The sequence below is a fragment of the Saimiri boliviensis genome, chromosome 2 (assembly GCF_048565385.1).
Source record: "Saimiri boliviensis isolate mSaiBol1 chromosome 2, mSaiBol1.pri, whole genome shotgun sequence".
Lineage (NCBI taxonomy): Eukaryota > Metazoa > Chordata > Mammalia > Primates > Cebidae > Saimiri > Saimiri boliviensis.
This window is the reverse complement of record NC_133450.1, coordinates 58,487,924-58,512,342: the sequence shown is the minus strand read 5'-3', so window position 1 is coordinate 58,512,342 and position 24,419 is coordinate 58,487,924. Positions and strand designations below refer to the sequence as shown.

General features: G+C 34.3%; 1 protein-coding gene across 14 annotated transcripts in view; it reads left to right on the top strand.

The window, feature by feature from the left end:
- Positions 1-24,419, top strand: part of RALGAPA1 (Ral GTPase activating protein catalytic subunit alpha 1) — a 282,216-nt gene that overhangs the window by 169,852 nt on the left and 87,945 nt on the right. For all 14 annotated transcript variants that reach the window (XR_012516229.1, XM_074393365.1, XM_074393366.1 and 11 more), the window contains 5 exons: positions 826-934; positions 2,247-2,357; positions 5,172-5,240; positions 19,974-20,108; positions 20,806-20,989. Coding sequence is in view for 13 of the 14 variants with exons in the window: in XM_074393365.1 (XP_074249466.1) it covers positions 826-934; positions 2,247-2,357; positions 5,172-5,240; positions 19,974-20,108; positions 20,806-20,989 (608 nt within the window). In the remaining variant the exon portion in view is untranslated. The remainder of the gene's footprint in view (positions 1-825; positions 935-2,246; positions 2,358-5,171; positions 5,241-19,973; positions 20,109-20,805; positions 20,990-24,419) is intronic.

The following is a 24,419-nucleotide window of genomic DNA, read 5'->3' as shown; positions in this document are numbered from 1 at the left end:
AGACTTAAGAACTTCTGATCTGCTATGTTAAGGAGGAAAAATCTGCATTGAATTTTTCTGAAGTTTAGCATTCCACTGAATTCATGAATATCGGTATCGGGACATGGCACATATAACAGAATACTAGAAGGAGGTGACTATTTTTATACTAGTACTATTATACACTTTATCAGAAGCCTAAACCTGAACACACTAATAGAATCCTTACCGATTCTAATCATTAAATAACTCTTCAAGCTGACACCCAGCTGAAATTATATTGCTACAGAAATGAAGCCTTGCAATCCATTGGGGAACAGGATAAAAATCCTGCAAGTTCTGTTTCTGTTGGATTTTAAAATAAATTACATAAATTTTGTGTTCTCAATTTTTAAAAACTAATTTAAAGCTTGCTGTGTTAAATGTAAAAGATACAAAAATATTTAATTCCATCAGCTGATTTATTCCATCAGCTTCATATTTTTACTTAAGTTCATTGTGCTATTGTCAGTCAGTAAAATTACACTTTCCCCATTTTGAAAGCAGGTTACATTTTGCTTGTGAAGTTTCATAGCAATGTCAGTCTGTTAACATGGATTTTTAAAGAACGTGTGTGATATCCCAGCCTGTAGCCTTAATAGTAAATTGTAATAGAAAATTAGGCTCAGGAGTTTTGGAATTGTGCTCTCATTTTACTTTCTCTTCTTTGGTTACCAGTTAATGTTTAGAGTAACAAATTCATTAATTCACTTAAAATAATGCATGTTTATTCTGTGTCAGTTGATTGTGGGTCGTGTTTGTGATGGTAGGTTCATTTTACGTGACCGTTGTTTGCCTTTTTTACAGGTGTGTAGCACTTTGCAGTTTAGGTATCTGGATTTGTGAAGAACTAGTCCATGAGTCTCATCATCCTCAAATTAAGGAAGCTCTGAATGTGATTTGTGTTTCCTTAAAGGTAAAGAAAATGGTTTAGTGAAATATGTTAAGATAGTAGAGAATGCATGGTTATTTTTTCTCCAAATATTAATTATATCTTGTATAACATTTAGTAAATATTTTCATTACTTTATTCTATTATTTTCTTGATCCTGACTCTTTCCTTAAAAATTGTTCTATTTCTTGAATTTAGGGTATCTTTATGGTGACCCATTTTATCTCAACTTTTTATGTATTTAGCTTTCCCCTAAGCTATACATGGTAGACTTCTAAAAAAGGAAACCCACCATTTAAAACATAAAGGGTTTTTCTAGTTTTTTTTTTAACTAGTATTTTTGTAACTTACTATTCTTTGATCTTTAATACCACTCCCTGAACTCTTGAGCTGTTCAGTTTTTTTTTGCTTTGTCTTTTCAAGTGCCTTCTTTGTAGACAGAACAAGATTTTGTCAGTAGCAATAATGTAATTATTTGGAGAGTCTGAATGAGTAAATGAGTACTTTTTGTTTATGAAAGGATGCATGATATTATTATTGTTTTAATGCTTGTAAATAAGAATCTAAAGATACAAAGTAGCTAATATATATTTTTAAATAATAGTTACTTGACGGATATTTCTAAATACACACTGTGAGGCACATTGCTAGACAGAGTGAGGAATAACAATAGGAAAAAATTGTAAATACTAGCTTCAAGATATTAATAATAGCTGAAAAAGATTGAAATGAGAATAATAAAACATAAAAACCTGAGAGTGCTAATTGGATATATAATATGAACTGAGTTAATAATATAAACTGCTGATTGAGTTTAGAAGAAACAGAAACCACTTTGACTTAGTTATCAGAGAAGACTGTAAAAGAGGAGACACATTGGAGTTTAAAGTCTGGGTGAAATTTGGACATAGAGTAGCATAAAAAGTTTGTCTTTATGTCATTGGGGAGTCATCTGAGTTTTAAACATAATGTCAGGATCAGAACAGTGCTATAGAAGATTAATTTGGAAGTGTGGTGTATCGTAGATTGGAATGGGGCAAAGATTGATAATTTTGATAATTGCTAACAAGAATAGTGGTTTAGAGGCCATTGTATAAATCCACAAGAGAAAATGCAACAAAACCTAAATGAGGACAAACATTACAAAGGAAAATTAAAGTTGTATGTGTCTTTGGAATGTGTTGTGTTTTTTGTATTTTGCAGCTGGAGATTTACCTTAATCACTCATAAATGTAGGATGACACAAAATGTATGACATGTAAAATTTTTCAGCAGATAATACCGTTGATGAGAAGTTCACACGAACATTTTTATAACAATTTTTTTATTATTGCAGTTTACTAATAAAATGGTAGCCCACGTAGCTTGTAACATGCTTCACATGCTGGTTCATTATGTGCCTAGACTTCAGATTTACCAGCCTGATTCTCCCTTGAAAATTATACAAGTAAGTAATTTCTCATTTACTTATTATGACCTTATTAAATTTTTTTTTAGGTTTGGATGCTTTGAATTGTAAAATTATTTAATAGTTTTAATTTTCTTTTGCATAGCTAAATAATGACTATTCATGTTTTTTTTGTGGTATCAAAGTTCATGATAGTTTTCTTGTCTTTTATGTTAGAAGATTGTATTCCTGGTTTTGGACAAAGTAAAAGCACTAGAAACAATTTATTAGGCCAAGCCTGTTGACTTATGCCTGTAATCCAGGCACTTCAGGAGACTAAGTTGGAAGCATTGCTTGAGGTCAGGAGTTTGAGACCAGCATAGATAACATAGCAGGACCCTGTCTCAACAAACAGTCAAGCAAAAAACAATTTATCAGTTATAGTGAAAATTGAATGCTATGTGTAAACTTATGTCATCATCTTTATAAACATATATGCTGCTTCATTCCCACTTCATTCCCTCTTAAGTGTGGAAAACATAACTGTCATTCCATTTACCAAAATCAGAACATTATTTTTTTTCTTTTCTCTTTAACCAATCATTTGTGAATTTTTGTTCTTTTTAATTCAGTGTCTCCTGTGCTTCCTACAACAGCTGACATATTTCAGTCCTTCATTATTTCTTTCTTGAGATACTGCTATAGCATTCTCCTGGTTTGTGTGGTCTTGCTCTTCAAGTCATCATTCACATTTACAGGACTCTTACTGTATCACTTACACCCCCACAAAAAATCTCTGATTTTCCTTTGACTATAAAATAAAGCCCAAATTCTTTAGCTCTGAATTCAAAGCCTCCAGAGGAGAACCCAGCTAGTTTTTTAAAGAATTATGTACAGATTCCTTTGAAATGCGATGTAGTTCAGGCAACTGAGTCTGCTTATCATCACTTAAACATACCCCTTGCTTTCTTCCTCCTGTCTGAAATGCTTTGCTTCTCTTTTCTAGTGCCCTCATCTTTCAGTGATTGACTTAAATACCATCTCCTCAAAAAATAAAAATTCCTGCCCAGCACAGTGGCTCACACCTGTAATCCCAGCACTTTGGGAGGCAAAGGCAGGTAGATCACAAGGTCAGGAGTTCGAGACCAGTCTGACCAGCATGGTTAAACCCTGTCTCTACTAGAAATACAAAAAATAGGCTGGCATGGTGGCCTGGGCCTGTAATCCCAGCTACTCAGGAGGCTGAGGCAGGAGAATCACTTGAACCCGGGAGGCAGAGGTTGCAGTATGCTGAGATTGCACCATTGCACTCCAGCCTGGGTGACCAAGCAAGACTTTGTCTCAAAAAAAAAAAAAAAAAAAATCACTCTCCCTAATTGGAATTTATCATTCTTCCTGTCTTTGTAACATTTTTAGGAAGGATGAAAACTAATATTTATTAAACACCTACCATGTATCAGTCACATTTTCATATAAAACTCATTTAATTCTTGGAAGTTTTTTGAGATAGGTTATTCCTTTCCCTGTTCCCAGTCCCCCTCCTTATTTAAGATGAGAGAACTGAGGATTTAATAACTAAATAACAGTCACAAGCTGAGAGACTAAGGACTCAGACCCAAGTCCATAAGATTCTAAAGTTCATGCTTTTCCCACTCAGTCATCTTGCCAGCCTCTATTACAGTACTGAATGTAGTGAGTAATATTGCACTAGTGAGTAAAGCCTTTTTCTGTATAAAGTACATTTAGATGAATTTTTCTACTTACTGCATTGAGGCAATAATTTCTAAAAATATAATAGCATACAACACAGCTAAAATAAAAATGGAATAAATATGTACCTATACATTTTTAACATGTACATAATATTAAATGAGACTAAATGATTTCTAGGGTAAATGATAACACCATATATGAATATTTTACCTTCTTTTAATAATGTCTTTTTCATTTATTTTGTATTCCATACTTTATATTTATTCAAATAATATTTAGTGTATAATATATGTTAATTTTAAAAGCCACATTTGACTGGGCACAGTGGCTCACGCCTGTAATCCCAGCACTTTGGGAGGCCAAGGTGGGCAGATCACTTGAGGTCAGGAGTTCAAGACCAGCCTGGCCTGAACTTTGCCTGGCCAACGTGGGAAAACCCCATTTCTACTAAAAATACCAAAATTAGCTGAGCGTGGTGGTTCACACCTGTAATCCCAGCTACACGGGAGGCTGAGGCAGGAGAATCACTTGAACCCAGAGCCAAGATCACTCCATTGCACTCCAACCTGGGTGGCAGAGTGAGACTCCATCTCAAAAAAATAAATAAATGGAAATAAATAAAAAGTCACTTTAAAAAAAGGCTTATATTTGCATATATATATTTAAACAAAAAGCCTGGAAAGGCAATAGAGTAGGTTTCTTCAGGTCATAGGATTACAGTGGTTTTTTTGTTGTTTTGAGGCAGAGTCTCTGTCACCCAGGCTCTCAAAGCAGGTGTGAGCCACTGTGCCCAGCCTATGATGGTTTTTATTAGTCTTTTTCTTATCTATATCTTTTAATTTTTCTATAATGAACATATATTTTCTGTGTGTTTATACATATTGATTTACTCCCTTTAATTGGGAAGAAATCCGTTTATAGTTGACAGAATATATTTATAATTTTGGTTCTATACATGAGAATTGTAAATAATTGATAGTTAAGTGTACTTGAAAAGCTTGCCTATTAAACGTTACTTTGAAAAAACAGTGTTAATGTGTTTAGGATAAATTTGCAGCAATAGGTTTTGAATCACTTTAGCTTTAACAATTAAGTTTTAGGATGTACCATTAATTTGACATATATAGAGCTCCTTTTTAAAAATTTTCTTTTTGCTTACAGATTCTAATAGCTACTATTACCCATCTTTTACCAAGTACTGAAGCTTCATCTTATGAAATGGACAAGAGGGTAATTTAAATTTTGTTTGATGTTTAGTATGTGGTTATTTAGTAAAATATTTATATTTCAAAATTTTAAAGGTATATAGATTTACGTGGTAAAAATTCATTTTGTATTCAGAATCAACTATAGTGTGAAATATGTCTTTCTGTTATTTAAGTATAATTAAATTATAATTAAATAATTAAATTTGGTTCACATTTCATGGCCATTTGATAGTCTTTGTCTCAAGATTGTAAGGAACCTTAGAGGACATTCTGTCTACCTCTAATTATTTCACTACATTCTGCCAAATTGTGTTCTTACCTATGCCTGAAGATTGTTAATTCTAAGGAATTAATCACCTCTAAAGGCAGCCTCTTGTTTCTATATAGATAAAAAGTAAAGATATCCTATGTAGAGATATGTCACTTAAAATAAAACATTTCTTCTGTCTGCCAAAACATTCTGCTAGGTGACATTTACCTCAGTAAATTCATTATAATGTTTCTTTAATGTTTTCAGATATTGTATTTACCAGTTCTAGAGTTTCTTTTTGTTTTGTTTTAAAGTTTCCATATCTTACCTGAAATTCTGCATTTATTCATCAGTTATATACATCTTCTCTTATAAATTCTTTAACGTATTTATAATAATTAAAATAGAGTCATTGGCTGCTAAATCCAATGTCTGGGTCATCACCAACTTTGTGTCTATTGAGTTTTTTTTCCTCTTGGCTATGTGTTTCATTTTCCTGTTATTGTGTCTATTTTTTTTTTTTTTTATTATATGCCAGACATTATACATAAATGTAATAGAGCCTCTAGGTCTGTGCTGCTCACTGTGGTTGCTACTAACTGTATATTGCTTTCAGTTGACATTAAATTTAAAGTTCACGTTAAAAATTTAATTCCTCTTTTGCAAATATCAAGTGCTCAATAGTCACATGGGCAAATATATACCATTTTCATCATTGCACAAAGTTCTGTTAGATAAGGCTGCTCTAGATTCTATTAGTTTCCTTTGAGAATTTCTCTCATCTGTTCCCTTGTCACTTCTCAATCTTGAGTTCTGGTCTCCAGGTCTCCCTCCCCTTAACCATATTGTATTGAAATCTCAAGTTTGCTTTATTTACTGCCTATGTTTTAGTGAATTTATGGAAATCTGAAGCTATAGCTATGTTTCTGTACCTATTCCAAGTTATTTTCGTGTGTGGCTTACGTGCAGCTTTTATACTTTTGTCCTTTCCTACTATCTGCCATTATTATTTCTTACTGATTTCATGTGTTTACCTCAGAACTTTTTATTCTTTCCCTTCATATTTAGTTTAAACACCATCTGAAGAGATTGTTTAGCTCTTGATAAATACATTCTTCATCTTTAAAAGAGACATATACTCCATTTTTATTTTTTTATTTTAAATTAAAAAAAATTTTTTTGAGATAGTCATCTCACTCTGTCACCCAAGCTGGAGTACTGTGGCTCAGTCTCGGCTCACTGCAACCTCTATCTCCCAGGTTCAAGTGATTCTCATGTCTCAGCTACCCAAGTAGCTAGAATGACAGGTGTATACCACCATGCCTGGCTAATTTTTGTATTTTTAGTAGAGACAGGGGTTTCGTCATCTTAGCAAGGCTGGTCTTGAACTCCTGGCCTCAAGTGATCCACCACCTCTGCTTCCCAAAATGCTGGAATTGCAGGTGTAAGCTACCTCATCCAGCTTCCATTTTTAGCCAAGAGTTCTTCACTTTAATGTCTCAGGTTATGGTCTAGAATTCCAAATCCAGTTTATGAATAATATCTGGATAACTAATTGTTCATCTCCTTCTATATCATCTTTGTCTTCCAGAGGCCTAGCTATTAACATGAAAAAGCTATACTACTAAGTTTTTGTTTTCTTGCCCACTTAGTTTACTAAACATTTATTTATCATAAAATATGAGTGTGGCATTCTGCTAGGCACTAACTAAACAGATAAACATGATACTCCCCATTCTTGTGGAATTTAAAAATTAGAGACACAAATGAGGTAACATAATATAATAAATGCTTAGCATAAAAAGGAAAACGTACAAGATACAAGTTAGAATCGAGAAGAAAATAATTAAATATTGGGAAAAGGCTTGTTAAGGGAAAATTTTTAAAAAGTTTGTCTCTACATAAATAGAGACAAATAGTAGAGTCAGAAAATTATTCCAAGTAGTGTCAATAGCATAAATCTGGGAGCTGTAAAATAGTATGGTTTGTTTTGGAGAAGTAGCTAGGCAGTTCCATATTTTAGAATGTGAAATGAACAGTTACGAGTTGGGAAAATAAACTTTCTAAGATAGGAAGGGACCAAATTATAAAGGGCCTTGGATGCCACACTATGAACGTGGGACTTCTGTGAAAGTGACTTTTTCGAAGTGATTTTTATGTAGAATAAAATATGACCGGATTTGTGAAAAATCTTGAGAAAATATGAAAGTTGACTTAAAAGTCAAAATATGGTGATTGTTATTAAAATCATCTTTATAAAAATGTATGATGTTCTGAACTAAGGCTAAAGGAATAGAGAATAGATACTCACAAAGTAGAGTCCACAACCAAGGTAAGGAATACAGGAAAGAGGATTGTCGGAGCAGTGGGTTTCAGTTTTCGGTTTGTTGCATAAAGAAGTAATATCCAGGTGGAGACCACCAGCAAAGCAATTATGTACCTGACTAGAAAATTTGATGCTGGAAATAAAATTATTGGCATTGTCAGTACATGAATAATATTAATGTTGAGGGAATATATGAAATTATTTAAGTCAATGCAGTAGAGTAAGATGAGTCAGCAAAGTATAGCACATTGAACAATAACAGTTAAGGAGAAGGCAGAGAAAGATGATTCAGTAAAAATGACTAAAAGGACGAGTAGGAAAGATAGAAAAAATACCAGGTCTAGGAGAGAGTACTCATAGAAGACAAAATCAGATTATCCTGAAAATGCTTTTATGATCTCAGATTTTATCATTCACTCTACTTTTTCTTTTATATTTATTTATTTTTTTAAATTATACTTTAAGTTCTGGGGTACATGTGCACAATGTGCAGGTTTGTTACATAGGTGTACATGTGCCATGGTGGTTTGCTGCATCCATCACCCTGTCATGATTCCTCCCCAATACCCCCACCCCTTGCTCTCCCTCCCCTAGCCCCCAGCCCCCTGGCAGACCTTGCTGTGTGATGTTCCCCTCCCTGTGTCCATGTGTTCTCATTGTTCAACTCCCATTTATGAGTGAAAACATTCAGTGTTCGATTTTCTGTTCTTGTGTCAGTTTGCTGAGAATGATGGTTTCCAGCTTCATCCACGTCCCTGCAGAGGACATGAACTCATCCTTTTTATGGCCAAATAATATTCCATGGTGTATATGTGCCACATTTTCTTTATCCAGTCTATCATTGATGGGCATTTGGATTGGTTCCAAGTCTTTGCTATTGTGTACAGTGCCACAGTAAACACACATTTGCATGTGTCTTTTAATAGAATGATTTATAATCCTTTGGACATATACCCAGTAATAGGATTGCTGGGTCAAATGGTATTTGTATTTCTAGATCCTTGAAAAATCACCATACTCTCTTCCACAATGGTTGAACTAATTTACACTCCCACCAACAGTGTAAAGTCTTCCTGTTTGTCCACATCCTCTCCAGCATCGGTTGTCTCCTGATTTTTTAATGATCGCCATTCTAACTGGCATGAGATGGTATTTCAATGTGGTTTTGATTTTCATTTATCTAATGATCAGTGATGATGAGCTCTTTTTCATATGTTCTAATGATACTTTCTTTTGCTATGCAGAAGCTCTTAAGTTTAATTAGATCCCATTTGTCTATTTTGGCTTTTGTTTCTATTGCTTTTGGTGTTTTAGTCATGAAGTCCTTGCCCATGCCTATGTCCTGAATGGTATTGCCTAGGTTTTCTTCTAGGGTTTTTAATGGTGTTAGGTCTTATGTTTAAATCTTTAATCCATCTGGAGTTAATTTTTGTATAAGGTGTAAGGAAGGGATCCAGTTTTAGCTTTCCGCATATGGCTAGCCCATTTTCTCAACACCATTTATCAAGTAGGAAATCCTTTCCCCATTGCTTGTTTTTGTCAGGTTTGTCAAAGATCAGATAGTTGTAGATGTGTGGCATTGTTTCTGAGGCCTCCGTTCTGTTGCATTGGTTTATATTTCTGTTTTGGTACTAGTATCATGCATTTTTTATTACCGTAGGCTTGTAGTATAATTTGAAGTCAGGTGGTGTGATGCCTCCAGCTTTGTGTTTTTTGTTTGTTTGTTTGTTTTGTTTTGTTTTTTGCTTAGAATTGCCTTGGCTGTGTGGGCTCTTTTTTGGTTCCATATGAAGTTTAAGGTGTTTTTTTCCAATTCTATGAAGAAAGTCAGTGGTAGCTTGATGGGGATAGCATGGAATCTATAAATTACTTTGGGCAGTATCGTCATTTTCACAATATTGATTCTTCCTAACCATGAGTATTGAATATTTTTCTGTGTGTTTGTGTCCTCTCTTATTTCCTTGAGCAGTAGTTTGTAGTTCTCCTTGAAGAGGTCCTTCAAATCCCTTGTTAGTTGTATTCCAGATATTTTATTCTCTTTGTAGCAACTGTGAATGGGAGTTCACTCATGAATTGGCACTCTGTTATTGGTGTATAGGAATGCTTGTGATTTTTGCGCATTAGTTTTGAATACTGAGACTTTGCTGAAGTTGCTTATCAGCTTAAGGATATTTTGGGCTGAGATGATGGGGTCTGCAAACAGAGACAATTTGACTTTCTCTTTTCCTAATTGAATGTTCTATCTTTCTTTTTTCTTTTTCTTTTTCTTTTTTTTTTTTTTTTTACCTGATTGCCCTGACCAGAACTTCCAATACTGTGTTGAATAGGAGTGGTGAGAGAGGGCATCCTTGTCTTGTGCCAGTTTTTAAAGGGAATGCTTCCAGTTTTGGCCCATTCAATACATATTGGCTGTGGGTGTGTCATAAATAGCTCTTATTGTCATAAATAGCTCTTATTATTTTGAGATACATTCCATTGATACCTAGTTTATTAAGAGTTTTTAGCATAAAGGGCTGTTAAATTTTGTCAAAGGCCTTCTCTGCATCTATCAAGATAATCGTGGTTTTTGTCACCTCTTAATACAGTATGTCAGGTGTCACAGATGTCAGTTTGTCTCATTACTGATTGGTGCTAACTTTAGTCAAATGATTAAGGTTGTGTCTGCCAGGTGTTTCCACTGTAAAGCTACTATTTAACCCTTTTCAATGAATTAGTATTTGTAAGACAATACTTTGAGTCTATATAAATATGTGACTCCTTAAATTTCCACTAACTGGTTTTGCTAATTATTAATGACTCTTACCAGAATCAGTTAGTGTTACAGTAGCTGCCAAATGATGATTTCTTAATTCATCATTCCTTCTACATTCATTAGTTAGCTTTCTACTATCAGGAAGAGCTTTCCTTTCTTTCCTATTCATCTTATTTCAGTGTGGGCTCATGATTCTCATTTTATGCAATGATTTGTAATTCTTAACTATTATTACTTATTTTGCTGCTCAAAATGTCTCATACTTAGCCAGTAGGAGTCCCTTGAAAGTGGCTTCTTTTTTATAAATCCCCATTATTTTGTTTGTTTGTTTGTTTTAGAAAGTGATTTATTTAAAGAGAGAAACAGGAGGAGAAAGAAACAGCTCTCACACTGAATGAGAGAATCCAGAAAGATGGAATCCAGGAGAGGAAAGCAGTTTCCACACTGAATGGAAGGGAATAGAGAGAGATGGAGTTTAGGAGGGGAAGAGAGGCTTCCATGAGAGAGTGTGGAAGGGGAGTCCAGAGGGGAAATCCAGGAGAGAAAAATAGCTTCCACGAAGGGAGTGTTCATGGAAGGGGACCCAAATGTGGAGTCCCATAAATCCCCATTATTTGGGGGGCATGCTTTTAATTTCCCTCAGCACACAATTTTTCAGACTCACCTTATGCTTTCCCTGTCCCATCCCTGGAATTACCCATTTTCCAAGAAACTCTGCTTCCATTGAGTGACAAATGGTGTTTAGAAATAAGTGTCTAAGAACTAGGCATGCACATTGCTATTAGGGTATCGTTTCTTAAGGCCCCTTTGGCAGATACAGCTAATACATAACACACACACAAACACATACACACACACCCCTACCTCTATATCTACTATGGGCTGAATGTTTGTGTCCGTCTTGAAGTTCATATATGGAAATCCTAATGCCCAGTGTCATGGGATTTGGAGGTGCAGCCTTTGAGAGGTAATTAGCTTATGAAGATGGAACCCTCATCAATGGAATTAGTGCCCTTCTAAGAAGAGAAATGAACAGTATCCACCATATGAAGATACATTAGGTAGTGATCGTCTAGAAGCCAGAAAGAGGACCCTCACAGATACTGAATTGGCTAACACCTTGATCTTCAACTTTCTAGCTTTCAGAACTGTAAGGAACAAATATGTGTTGTTTAAGCCACCCACTGTATAGTATTTGTAATGCCAGAACAGGCAGAACAAGACAGTATCTAATACAAGTATTAAAAACCTTGAGTTCACACTGACACCTCCAATTTTTTTTTTTAATTGTCTTAATTTTATTTTACTTTAAGTTCTAGGATACATGTGCAGAATGAGCAGGTTTGTTACAACTGTAGACATGTGCCATGGTGATTTGCTGCACCTGTCAACTCATCACCTAGGTATTAGCTCCACTTGCATCAGCTGTTTGTCCTGATGCTCTTTTCTCCTTCCCCTCACCGATGGCCCAGTATGACGCCTCCACTTGTAATCTAATACCACAAGATTCAGTCCATCCTTCCCCATTTTCCTTATTTGTAACTCCCTGCTCCAGCAATGAAAAATCTGGTTCCCATATTGATTATTTATCCAGATATATTTACTTCTGTACCATTCTATTTTTTAAAAGTATTAACTTATGCCTCTTTATAGTTAAGAATTTTTACTGTCTTTAGCAAGAGAGCTTATCATTCAAAAAATCATGTTCATAAGTTATTTGGGCTACTTCCTGTTCACCCTTTCCCTCTTTAGTATGGTTATATAATTAACTTGAAATACAGTTGAGGTTACTTTTTTCTGTTTGTTTGCAGTTTTAGGGTCTTTCCTCCATCTCCGTTGTTTTTATTTTTTTAGTCTATAGTTCATCCACCCTATGATTATTTTTTTCGCAAATGAACAGATGCATGTATATTGTTTTTTATTCCTTGTTTGTTACACATGGCCTAGATAGTATTTGCTTTGTATTTTTCACTTGACGTATCCTGGAAATCCATAATATATAAGTTCATAGAGATCTTTCTCATTCTTTTATTTATTAATATTTTTCTTGGTACACAGTAGATTTATGTATTTATGGAGTGCATAGGCTTTTTTTTTTAACACAGACCCACAGTGCATAATACATCAGGGTAAATGGGGTATCCTTCACCTCAAACACTTATCCTTTCTGTGTGTTATGAAACAATCCAGTTATAGTTTTTTAGTTATTTTTAAATGTACAGTATAGTTATTTTTTACTGTAGTCACTCTGTTTTGCTAGCAAATACTAGATTTTATTCATTCTATTTTTAGAACCCTTTAACCATCCCCACTTGCCCCCAACCCCCCATTGCCCTTCCCAGCCTGTAGTAGTAATCATCATTCTACTCTCTATCTCTGTGAGTTTAATTGTTAGCTCTCAACAGTGTTTGTCTTTCTGTGCCTGACTTATTTCACTTAACATAATCTATCTTGTTGCAAATGACAGGATCATTCTTTTTTATGGCTGAATGGTACTCCATTTTGTATATGTACCACATTTTCTTTATCCATTCTTCTGTTGATGGACACTTAGGCTGCTCCCAAATCTTGGCTATTGTGAGTAGTACTGCAGTAAACATGAGAGTGCAGGTATCTGTTAGATGCACTAATTTCCTTTTGTTTGGATATGTACCTAGCAGTGGGATTACTGGCTTGTATGGTAGTTGTCTTTTTTTAGTTTTTTTGAGGAGCCTCCAAACTGTTCTCCATAATAGTTGTACTAACATACATTCCTACCAACAGTGTACAAGGGTTCCTCTTTCTTCACATCCTTGCCAGCATTTATTGCCTGTCTTTTGGATAAAACCCATTTTAACTGGGGTGAGATTATATTTCATTGTATTTAATAGTTTGGATTTGCATTTCTCTGATGATGTTGAGCATCTTTTCATATGCTTGTTTGCCTTTTTTATCTTCTTTTGAGAAATGGCTATTCAGATCTTCTGACCATTTTAAAATCAAATGATTAGAATTTTTTCTGTTGTATTGTTTGAGTTCTTTATATATTCTGGTTATTAATCCCTTGTCAGATGGATACTTTGTAAATGTTTTCTCCTATGCTGTGGGTTGTCTCTTCACTTTGTTGACCATTTACTTTGCTGTGCAGAAGCTCTTTAACTTAATGTGATCCCATTTGTTCATTTTTTCTTTGGTTGCCTGTAAGGTATTACTCTTAAAAATCCTCCCAGTCCAATGTCTTCAAGAGTTTCCCCAATGTTTTCTTCTAGTAGTTTCATAATTTGAGGTCTTAGATTTTAGTCTCTAATGCTTTTTGATTTAATTTTTATATATGGCAAGATTTAGGGGTCTAGTTTTTTTCCTCTGCATATGGATAACCGGTTATCTCAGTACCATTTAGTGAAGAGACTGGCCTTTCCATAATATATGTTATTTACCTTTGTTTAAAATGAGTTCACTGTAGATGTATGATTTGTTCCTGGGTTCAGTATATTGTTCCATTAGTCTGTGTGTCAATTTTTATTCCAGTACCATACTGTTTTGGTTATTATAGCTCTGTAGTATTATTTGAAGTCAGCTAATGCAGTTCTTCCACTTTTGTTCAATTTGCTCAGGACATCTTTGACTGTTCTGGGTCTTTTATTGTTCCATATGAATTTTAGGATTGTTTGTTCTGTTTCTATAAAGAGTGCCATTGGCATTTTGATAGGGATTTCATTGAACCTATAGATTTTCTTTAGTATGGTCATGATTATTGAAAATAATGATTCTTTTAATACATAGACATGGAATAGCTTTTCATTGTTTTGTGTCTTTTTCAATTTCTTTCATCAGTGTTTTGCAGTTTTTGTTGTAGAGATCTTTCACTTCTTAGATTAATTCCTATTTAATTTCATTTGTAGCTATTGTAAATGAGATTACTTTCTTGATTTCTTTTTCAGATTGTTCTCTGTTGACACATAGAAATGCTACTGATTTTTGTATATTGATTTTGTATCCTGCAACTTTACTGAATTTGACTTTATCCATTCTAATCATTTTTTTATTAGAGTCTTTAGGTCTTTCCAAATATAAGATCATATCATCTGCAAACAAGGATAATTTGATGTCTTCTTTTCCAATTTGCATACCCCTTATTTCTTTCTCTTGTCTGCTTGCTCCAGCTAGGACTTCCAGTACTGTGTCAAATAATAGTGGTTAAAGTGGACATCATTGTCTTGTTCTAGATCTTAGAGGAAAGGATTTCAGTTTCTCCCCATTCAGTATGATACTAGCTGTGGGTTTGTCATATATGGTTTTTATTATGTTGAGGTATGTTCCTCCCCAGTTTTTGGGGGAGGGAGATGGTGAGGCGTTCATTGAATTTTGTCAGATGCTTTTTCAGCATCAACTGAAATGATCATACGGTTTTTGTCCTTCATTTTGTTGATAAAATGTATCACATTGATTAATTTGTGTATGTTGAACCATCCTTGAATCCTTGGGATAAATCTCTCTTGGTCGTGATGAGCGATTTTTCTAATGTATTGTTGAATTCAGTTTGCCAGTATTTTCTTGAGGATTTTTTGTGTCACTGTTCATCAGGAATATTGGCCTGTAGTTTTCTTTTTTCTGATGTCTTTTGTTTTGGTATCAGGGTAATACTGGCATCATAGAATGAGTTTAGAAATACTTCCTCCTCTATTTTTCATAATAGTTTCAGAAGGATTGGTATTAGTTCTTTAAATGTTTGGTAGAATTCAGCAAATGAAACCATTGGGTCCTGGGCCTTTCTTTGGTGGGAGGCTTTTTATTCCAGCTTAAATCTCATTATATGTTATTGATCTGTTCAGGTTTTGCATTTCTTCATGGTTCAATCTTAATAGGTTGTTTATGTCTATAAATTAATCAATTTCTTCTAGGTTTTTGAATTTATTGGCATATAGTTGCTCATGGTGGCCTCTCTCTTGATCTTTGAATGTCTGCTATATCAGTTTTTAATGTCTCCTCTTTCATATCTGATTTTGAGTTTTCTTTCTTTTCTTCTCAGTGGCTAAGGATTTTTCAATTTTGTTTCTCTTTTTTAAAAAGTCAATTTTTTGTTTCATTTACCAATTTTTCGTTTCATTGATCTTTTGTATTTTTACCATTTCAGTTTTATTTTTTTCTGCTCTAATCTTTATTGTTTTTCTTCTGCTTACTTTGGGTTTGGTTTGCTTTTGCTTTTCTGGTTCTTTAAGATGCATGTTAGGTTGTTTGTCTGAAGTTTTCCTGTTTTTCTGATGTAGGTGCTTCTAGCTATAAATTTCCGTCTTATAACTGCTTTCACTGTATCCCATAGGGGTATGTTGTGTTTCCATTTATCATTTGTTTCTAGAAATTTTTCAGTTTCTTTGTTAATCTCATCAACCCACAGGTCATTCAGGAAGATATTGTTTAATTTCTAAGTGTTTGTATAGTTTCCAAACTTCCTCTTACTTTTGATTTCTAGTTTTATTCCATTGGGGTCAGAAAAGATACTTAATATTATTTCAATTTTTAAAAATTTGTTAAGACTTATTTTTTGGCCTAACATATGGTTTATCCTTGAGAATGTTGCATGTCCTGAGGAGAAGAATGTGCATTCCAGAGCCATTGAATGAATTATTTTATAAATATCTATTAGGTCCATTTGGTCTGTACAGCACATTGAGTCCAATTGATTTAAGTCTCTGTTGATTTTCTGTCTGGATGAAATGTCCAGTGTCAAAAGTGGGGTGTTTAAGTCTTCAGCTATTATTGTGTTGGCATCTATCTCTCTGTAGCTTTAATATTTGCTTTAAATTTCAGGATACTCCAGTGTTAGGTGCGTGTATATTTATAATTGTTTTATCCTCTTGCTGAAGTAACTCCTTTACCATTATATAAAGACCTTTTTTGTCTTGAAATCTATTTTGTCTGATACAAGTATAACTACTGCTTTTTTGGTTTCCATTTGCATAGAACATCCTCTTCATCCCTTTATTTTCAGTGTTTGTTCGTATTTACAAGCAAAGTGTGTTTCTTGTAGGCAACAGATCATTGAATTTTATTTTTTTAATCCATTCAGCCATTCTCTCTTTTGATTGGGGAGTTTAGTCCATTTACATTCAGTGGTTTTTATTTTTTATTCATTTGTTACTATTTTTGAAACTTGCTCTGTGACCCAGGCTGGAATGTAGTAGTGCAATCTCAGCTCACTGCAACCTCTGCCTCCTAGGTTCAAATGATTCTACTGCCTCAGCCTTCCAAGTATCTGGGACTACAAGCACATACCACCACACCTGGCTAATTTGTGTATTTTTAGTAGAAACAGGCTTTCACCATGCTGGCCAGGCTGGTCTCAAACTCCTGACCTCAGGTGATCCTCCCACCTCAGCCTCCCAAACTGTTAGGGTTACAATGTGAGCCACTGTGCCCAGCCTCAGTGGTACTGTTGAGAAGTAGGTACTTACTTCTTCTACTTTGTTATTTGTTTTCTTGCTGTTTTGCAGGCTTCTTGTCTTTCTTTCCTTCCTTCCTGTTTTCCTTTTAGTGAAAGTGATTTTCTCTAGTAGTATGTTATAGTTTCTTGCTTTTTATTTTTTGTGTATCCATTGTATGTGTTTATATTTGAAATTACCATGAGGCTTGCAAGTAATATCTTATAACCCATTATTTTAAACTAATGACAACTTGACCCTGACTGCATAAACAAACAAGCAAAAAGAAAATTAATAACAACTGTACATGTTAACTTTATATCCCGTCTTTTAGCTTTTTATTCTTTATATTTTATTTTACTGTCCATCTTTTGAAAAGTTGTAGTTATTATTTTTTATTGGTTCATCTTTTTGTCTTTCTCCTTAAGATATTAGTAGCTTGTATACCACCATTACAGTGTTATGATAGTTCTGTGGTTTTCTGTTTATTTACTATCACCAGTGAGTTTTGGACCTTCAGATAATTTCTCATTGCTCATTAACTTTCTTTTCATTCAGATTGAAGAATTGCCTTTAGTATTTCTGTGGGACAGATCTGATATTGATGAAGTATCTCAGCTTTTGTTTGTCTGGAAAAGTCTGTGTTTCTTCTGTATGCTCAAAGAATATATTTTCACTGGATATATTATTTTATAATGTTTGTTTTTTCCTTTAGCACTTTAAATATGTCATACCATCCTCTCCTGGCCTGTAAGATTTCCACTGAGGAGTCTGCTTCCAAATGTATTAGAGCTCCATTGTATGTTATTTATTTCTTTTATCTTGGTGGTTTTATGAACCCTTTTTTATCCTTGACCTTTGAGCGTTTGATTATTAAATGTCTTAAGGTAGTCATATTTGGATTAAAAATGTTTAATGTTCTATAACTTGCTTGTATTTGAGTGTTCATATCATTCTCTGGGTTTGGGAAGTTCTCTGTTTTTGTCCCTTTTAATAAACTTTATATCCCAAACTGTCTATCTCCTCTTTAAGGCCAAGAACTCTAGATTTGCCCATTTGATGCTCTTTTCTAGGTCTTATATGTGTGCTTTATTCTTTTTTCCTTCTTTTTTCTGTCTTCTCTGACTGTGTTTTCAAATAGACTGTCTTCAGTCTCACTAATTCTTTCTTCTGTTTGATCCATTTTGTTTATTAAAGAACGCAGATGCATTCTTCAGTATATTAGTTGCATTTTTCAGCTCCAGAATTTCTGCGTGATTATTTTTAGTTATTTTAATCTCTTTGTTAAATGTATCTGATAGGATTCTGAATTTCTTCTCTGTATTATCTCTAATTTCGTTGGGCTTCTTCAAAACAGCCATTTTGAATCTCTGTCAGAAAGGTCATATATCTCTGTCTCTCTGGGATTGGTCATTGGTGCCTTATTTAATTTATTTGGTGAGTCATGTTTTCCTGGATGGTCTTGATATTTGTCGATGTTCATCGGTGTGTGGGCATTGAAGAGTTAGGTATTTATTGTAGTCTTTGCAGTCTGGATTTGTTTGTCTTCTCCCCGTAAGCATTACCTTTCTTGTGTGTACTTCTACATCCTTTCTTTCTACTGACTACTCTGATCTCCCAATATACTTTTAAAATATTTTCACACTTAGGGTGAACTTTTTCTTTCTGGCATGGTTTTGGATCAGTCTTAGATTCACAGCAAGTTCTCATCTTCTCTCTTTCACAGTTTTTCCCAAACTACCCTTGCTTTTTATGAAAACCTGCAATGGGAGAAAGATGCTGGGCCTTCCTGTGTATTTTTCTACTTAGAGATAATTTGAGGCTCATGCCTATAATCTGAGCACTTTGAGAGGCCAAGGCAGACAGATCACTTGAGGCTAGGAGTTTGAGACCAGGCTGGCCAAATGGCAATACCTTGTCTCTCCTAAAAATACAAAAATTAGCCGGGTGTGGTGGTGCATGCCTATAATCCCAGTTACTTAGGCGACTGAGGCACAAGAATTACTTATACCCAGGAAGTGAAGGTTGCAGTGAGCTGAGATCACGCCACTGCACTCCAGCCTGGGTAACAGAGCAAGACTGTATCAAAAATTAAAATTAAAAATTAAAATAATAGATAATTTGAAGTTTGGGTGTTCTCTGTCTTCTGATAATACAGAAGCTATTGGTTTTGTGAGGTTTTATTGGCCTGTCTTATTGTTCCTTATTGTTTTTTTTTTTGGAAGATAATGTTGGGAAATGTAGACTAGCATTACTTGAGTTGGAGAGTTTGTCTTTAAAGATTAGCAGGTCTCTTGTTGCTATTTCATTGTCATTTTCATGGCACTATTTGTGATTCTTTAATACAATGGATTCTGCTATTTTATTTCACTTCTTTTTATAAAAAGTGTTCTGTTTATAGCATCTGTTAGTTTAAAAGTGTCCATCCAGGAATGATGGTGTGCATCTGTAGTCTCAGCTACTTGGAAATTTGAGGCTGGAATATTGCCTGAGCCCAAGAGTTCAAGGCCAGCCTAGGCAACATAGTGAGACTCTGTCTCTTTAAAAAAAAAAAAATGTGTTCAGTGGAAAGGTTCATTTAGTAAAATGAGTAACAATTTCAAAAAGTACTTAAGGTAGTCTTTCTGGCAGGATAGTCAGTGAGATGTTAAGTTAGAAAAGGAAAGTGGAAGTGATTATATTACATATAGACTTCCATTTTTGTTCCATTCCTTGTGCAATGAAATAAGTTTAGTTAATTGATATCTGTTGTCTTTTAACCTTGCTGCTTTTATATTAATTTAATTTTAACATTTCTGTTTTTATTATGCTTAATGTTTTGTTGTGTTTGCCTTGACATATGAAAGAGAAAGCCACAATAATGTTCAAATACAGTATCTTAAAATCAGTTAGATTTAGGTAAATCTTAATAGTGGAACTTAGGGTTGATGATTCCAGAAACAAATTTTGGAAACTCAAGAATAAGATGAATAATTAAGAAATGTATATTTTATGAGGGTACAATTATAATGATTCTATTGTTGTTACAGTTGGTAGTATCTTTACTTCTCTGCCTTCTGGACTGGATCATGGCCTTACCTCTAAAGACACTGCTCCAACCATTTCATGCTACGGGAGCAGAAAGTGATAAAACAGAAAAATCTGTTCTCAACTGCATTTATAAGGTAAACTTCCTTGCTTTATTATTTACTTGGTAACCAAGAGTTTTTAAAAATTAAATAACATTTCTGAGTATAACATTTTTATTGTTTTAGAGCTAGAAAATTTCTGAGAACACAGATTTAGCTTATAGTACCTAAGGGTAATTTAAAAGTACTTCCTACAAGACACTGTTGTTTCATTGCAAAATTTTGAGAGGAATTAGATCATTGTTACATATGAGTAACATTAAATTTCATTCATTCTTTTCAAGATGTATTAAATTTTACCTTGATTTTTTTTTCTTTTTTTGAAATGGAGTTTCACTCCCGTCACCCATGCTGGAGTGCAGTGGTGCAATCTCGGCTCACTGCAACCTCTGCCTCCTGGGTTTATGCAAATATCCTGCCTCAACTTCCCAAGTAGCTGGATTCCAGGTGCCCACCAGCACACCTGGCTAATTTTTGTATTTTTAGTAGACAGGGGGTTTCGCCATGTTGGCCAGGCTGGTCTCAAACTTCTGACCTCAGGTGATCCACCTACCTCGGCCTCCCAAAGTGCTGGGATTACAGGCGTGAGCCACCATGCCCAGCCTGATGTTTTAAAATATTTTAAATTTTTGCCAAGCTCTTGTGTTACCAATTGAATTTTATCCTTCTCTAACTTTTATTTACTTATTTATTTAAAGTAAGACTTGGTGGTTTTTTTCCCCTGTATTTTCAGGTTTTACATGGGTGTGTTTATGGAGCTCAGTGTTTTAGCAATCCAAGATATTTTCCCATGAGCCTCTCTGATTTGGCATCTGTAGATTATGATCCCTTTATGAATTTGGAAAGTCTGAAAGAGCCTGAACCACTGCACTCTCCTGACTCAGAACGATCTTCTAAACTCCAGCCAGTAACAGAAGGTAACATGAATTCTCTTCAGGACAATATTGTTGCTTGGGTTCTCTCAAGGTATAACTTGAGGCCATGGGTGGAAATGTTGGAGAAGGAGAGTATATCTTACTTTGTAGTTGTTTATCTAATTATGTATATATAGCACAAGTTCATTATTAAAGAAATAACTTCACATGCACAATTACTAATATTACATATTGACATTCCTTTTATTCCTAATCTGAAAATGCATAGGACCAGAAATGTTAAAAGATTTTGGCTTTTTTCACATTTTGAAATATTTGTATTATACTTACCAGCTGAGCATCCCTAATCTGAAAATCCAAAATCTGAATTGCTCTGATGAGCATTTCCTTTGAGCATCATATCAATGCTCGGAATTTTTGGATTTCAGATTTTCATATTAGGGTTACTCAACATGTACTTCTGGCTAAGTTATTCTTAGAAGTTCTTTTTGATATTTTATATATCATGGAATTTATATAGAATAAAAAATGTAGCTTTGGAGTCTGACTTGAATTTTGACTCTCAATGGCTGAGTATGTTTTCTTATTTGTAAAATGTAGATATTAGTTTCCTCTAAGGTTGTTTTAAGCACTAAGTGAGATAATATATGTAAAGCCCTTTGCACAATCTTACTTAGTACCTAGATAACTCAGTAACATTTTTAAGCCACATTGCTTCTACATTCAGAGCATTCTCTCTCTGATAGAACGATCTAATAGAAGCAAATAATATTATAATATTATAGGAATATAAAAACAGAAGTAGATACAAGATGTAGAGGTAAACTAGAGGAACCCAAAATTGATGAAGGGTTTTAAGAAAGGGAGATACATGATACAATTTATATTAAGAGCATTTTTAACAATAGTAATTTATAGGAGTTGGTAAATTATGGCCCATGCCTAACATCATCCATATTGTCATTATGGCTACTTTTGTATAACGGCACCAGTATTGAGTAACAGTAGAGATCACATGGCTCACAAAACCAAAAATATTTATAATCTGTCCCTTTATAGAAAAAGTTTGCTGACTCTTGATATATTAGATTGATTTGGGCAGCAATAGGTTAAGCAAGAGTTGCTGAAGGGTTAAACTAAATTTTTTGTTGAGTTGCTGAAGAATGGTAGTAGGAATGGAAGAGCAAGATGAACTTGATACATATTTAGGACATGAAGTAAAAGGCTTTTGTAAAGAGAAGAGAAATCTAAGGTAGGTTTCTGACTTGGAGATTGGTTAGATTTTCCTCAAACTAGAATAATTTTAGTAAAGAATATTAGAGAAAGTACAGATTTGGGAGGGAAAATTAGTAGGACAGTTGAAAATGGTTTAGTTTGGGGGACCTATTAGATATTCATGTGAAAACATCTCATGGACAGTTAGTTGTATATACAAATCTAGATCTTAGCAGAGAGATCCTTGTTAGGAATATATATTTACATGTGTGGGTTCTGAGAAGAAAACGTTGAAAAGGAAGGAAAACCATGAGAGAGTAATTTCTCAGAAACCAAAAGAGGTGAAAGCTTTTAAAAGTTTAGCCAACAGTGTTAAATGATAGAGAGGTCACGTACAGAAGTACTGACAAATGTATCTGCTTTAGTTTCACCAGAGAAGTAAGCAGAATCAGTGACTGTGGTTTGAGGAGCAAGCAGGAAATAAGACAGTGGAATCATCCATGGAAAGTATTCTCTAAGGAAGCTTGACTTTAAAAATAAAGGAAACAAAAATGCAATAAAATTGTAGGCAAGCTAAGGATGATTTAGGGTTAAAAGAGTTTTAGGGATAAAGAGAGTTGAACTTATTTATAAGCTGAGAAGTAAGCAAGTGGGAAGGGTATTATTAACAGAGTGAAGTCCTTGAGAGGATGAGCTAGGAAGTATAGGTGCTTGTATTAGCCCTTCTTCTGAGACCAGAAAGAAGAGGAAGATTTAAGTAATTAAGATAATTGACAGAAGTTACTGAGGGCCCAATAGAAAAAAAAAAACCCCAAAGAGTTTTGGTTACACCTATCAACAGTTAGTAAGATGAGTGCGAAATACAAAGGAACTGTGGATTTCAGAATATTGGTATGTGGCTTAGCCATAGAACCTAGGCTTGATAAGGATCAAACTGCCAGGAAGTGGCTAGTAAGTTGGGAGAAAATAGAGTGACCTCGTGAGTCAGAAAGTAGATGTGGTTGATAATAAGAAGTTAGAACAGTGGTTGTCAGCCTTGGCTGCATATTAGAATACCGATATTCCATTCCTGTCCATAGAGATTTTGATAAATTAATCAGGGATTTGCTGAGATTGTTTAAAGCTCTGCATGTGACTAATATGCAGCCACAGTTGAGAACCACTGAGAGCATCACTGATATATTAGGACAATTATTTTTAAAACATTTCTTTAGGTAGCAGAAGCTTTTCAAATAAATTTTATAAGGAAGCTCAATTTGGAAAACTTTTAAAAATAGAACCACAGAAGAGTGGAGTCGTGGGGTCCTACCAGCTTCTTTCATGTCTGTCTCTAAGGGTCTTCTCCAAGAACTCTACAAAACACAATTGGGAAGTCACTACACTAGGAGGTTACAGTCAAAGAGTGGGCTAGTAAGGAAGTTTGATTTTTAAAGGTAGAACAGTTACAAATGAATGAAACATCTAAGATGTGTCCATGGTAATGGATTGATGGCATGCAATGAAAGTGAAAATGTGAACTTAAAGGTCCAGGAAGTGGAGCTAGGGTTTTGGGTTGACCTTGAGGTACAGATAGTTTGTCTAGAACATAAATACATGATTGAAATAGGAATATAAGATTTACATTGTTTCTCAAATGTGAAAGAGGTAGGCAGTATAATAAAGCAACGACAACAAAAAAGGGACAAAATTTATACAAGCAATTTAAAATTATATTTTTAGATTTCACATAATGAAATACCATGTTTATTTTACTTAAAAATATGGTTATGCGAAAATGCTAGTTTGACCTTTGCATGTTTAAGGTATAAAATGGCAAAGTTTTTATTCAAGACAGTATAGAATATGTTTCTTGAAAAAAGCAATAAAATTTGCTTATGTCAGAGGAAGTTTTAATTTCAGATTTTGTACAAAATTCACTGCACCAATATCAAACAGTCACCGTAAAAGAAGCAAAGGAAAAGATGTAAATAGATTAGCTTAATATTGATATCAAATATGCTGTACAGTACTAGTCTCTAAATGTATCAAGTTGTTCCCTTTGGACTTCCTCAAAGGTTTTAAGGACCAGATAAATATAGGACCTTTTAGGAACAGCTGTGAGCTAACAGTACATGATTCTCTGGTGTGTAGTGACTACATGCTCTGGGTGTTTTTTAATGTGAAAATTAGTGATCATTGTACCCTTGTCTAACACATACTTCATCATCTTCGAGTACTTTTTTGGCCAAAGAATTCTAAACATTGAGTGTCCTTAATA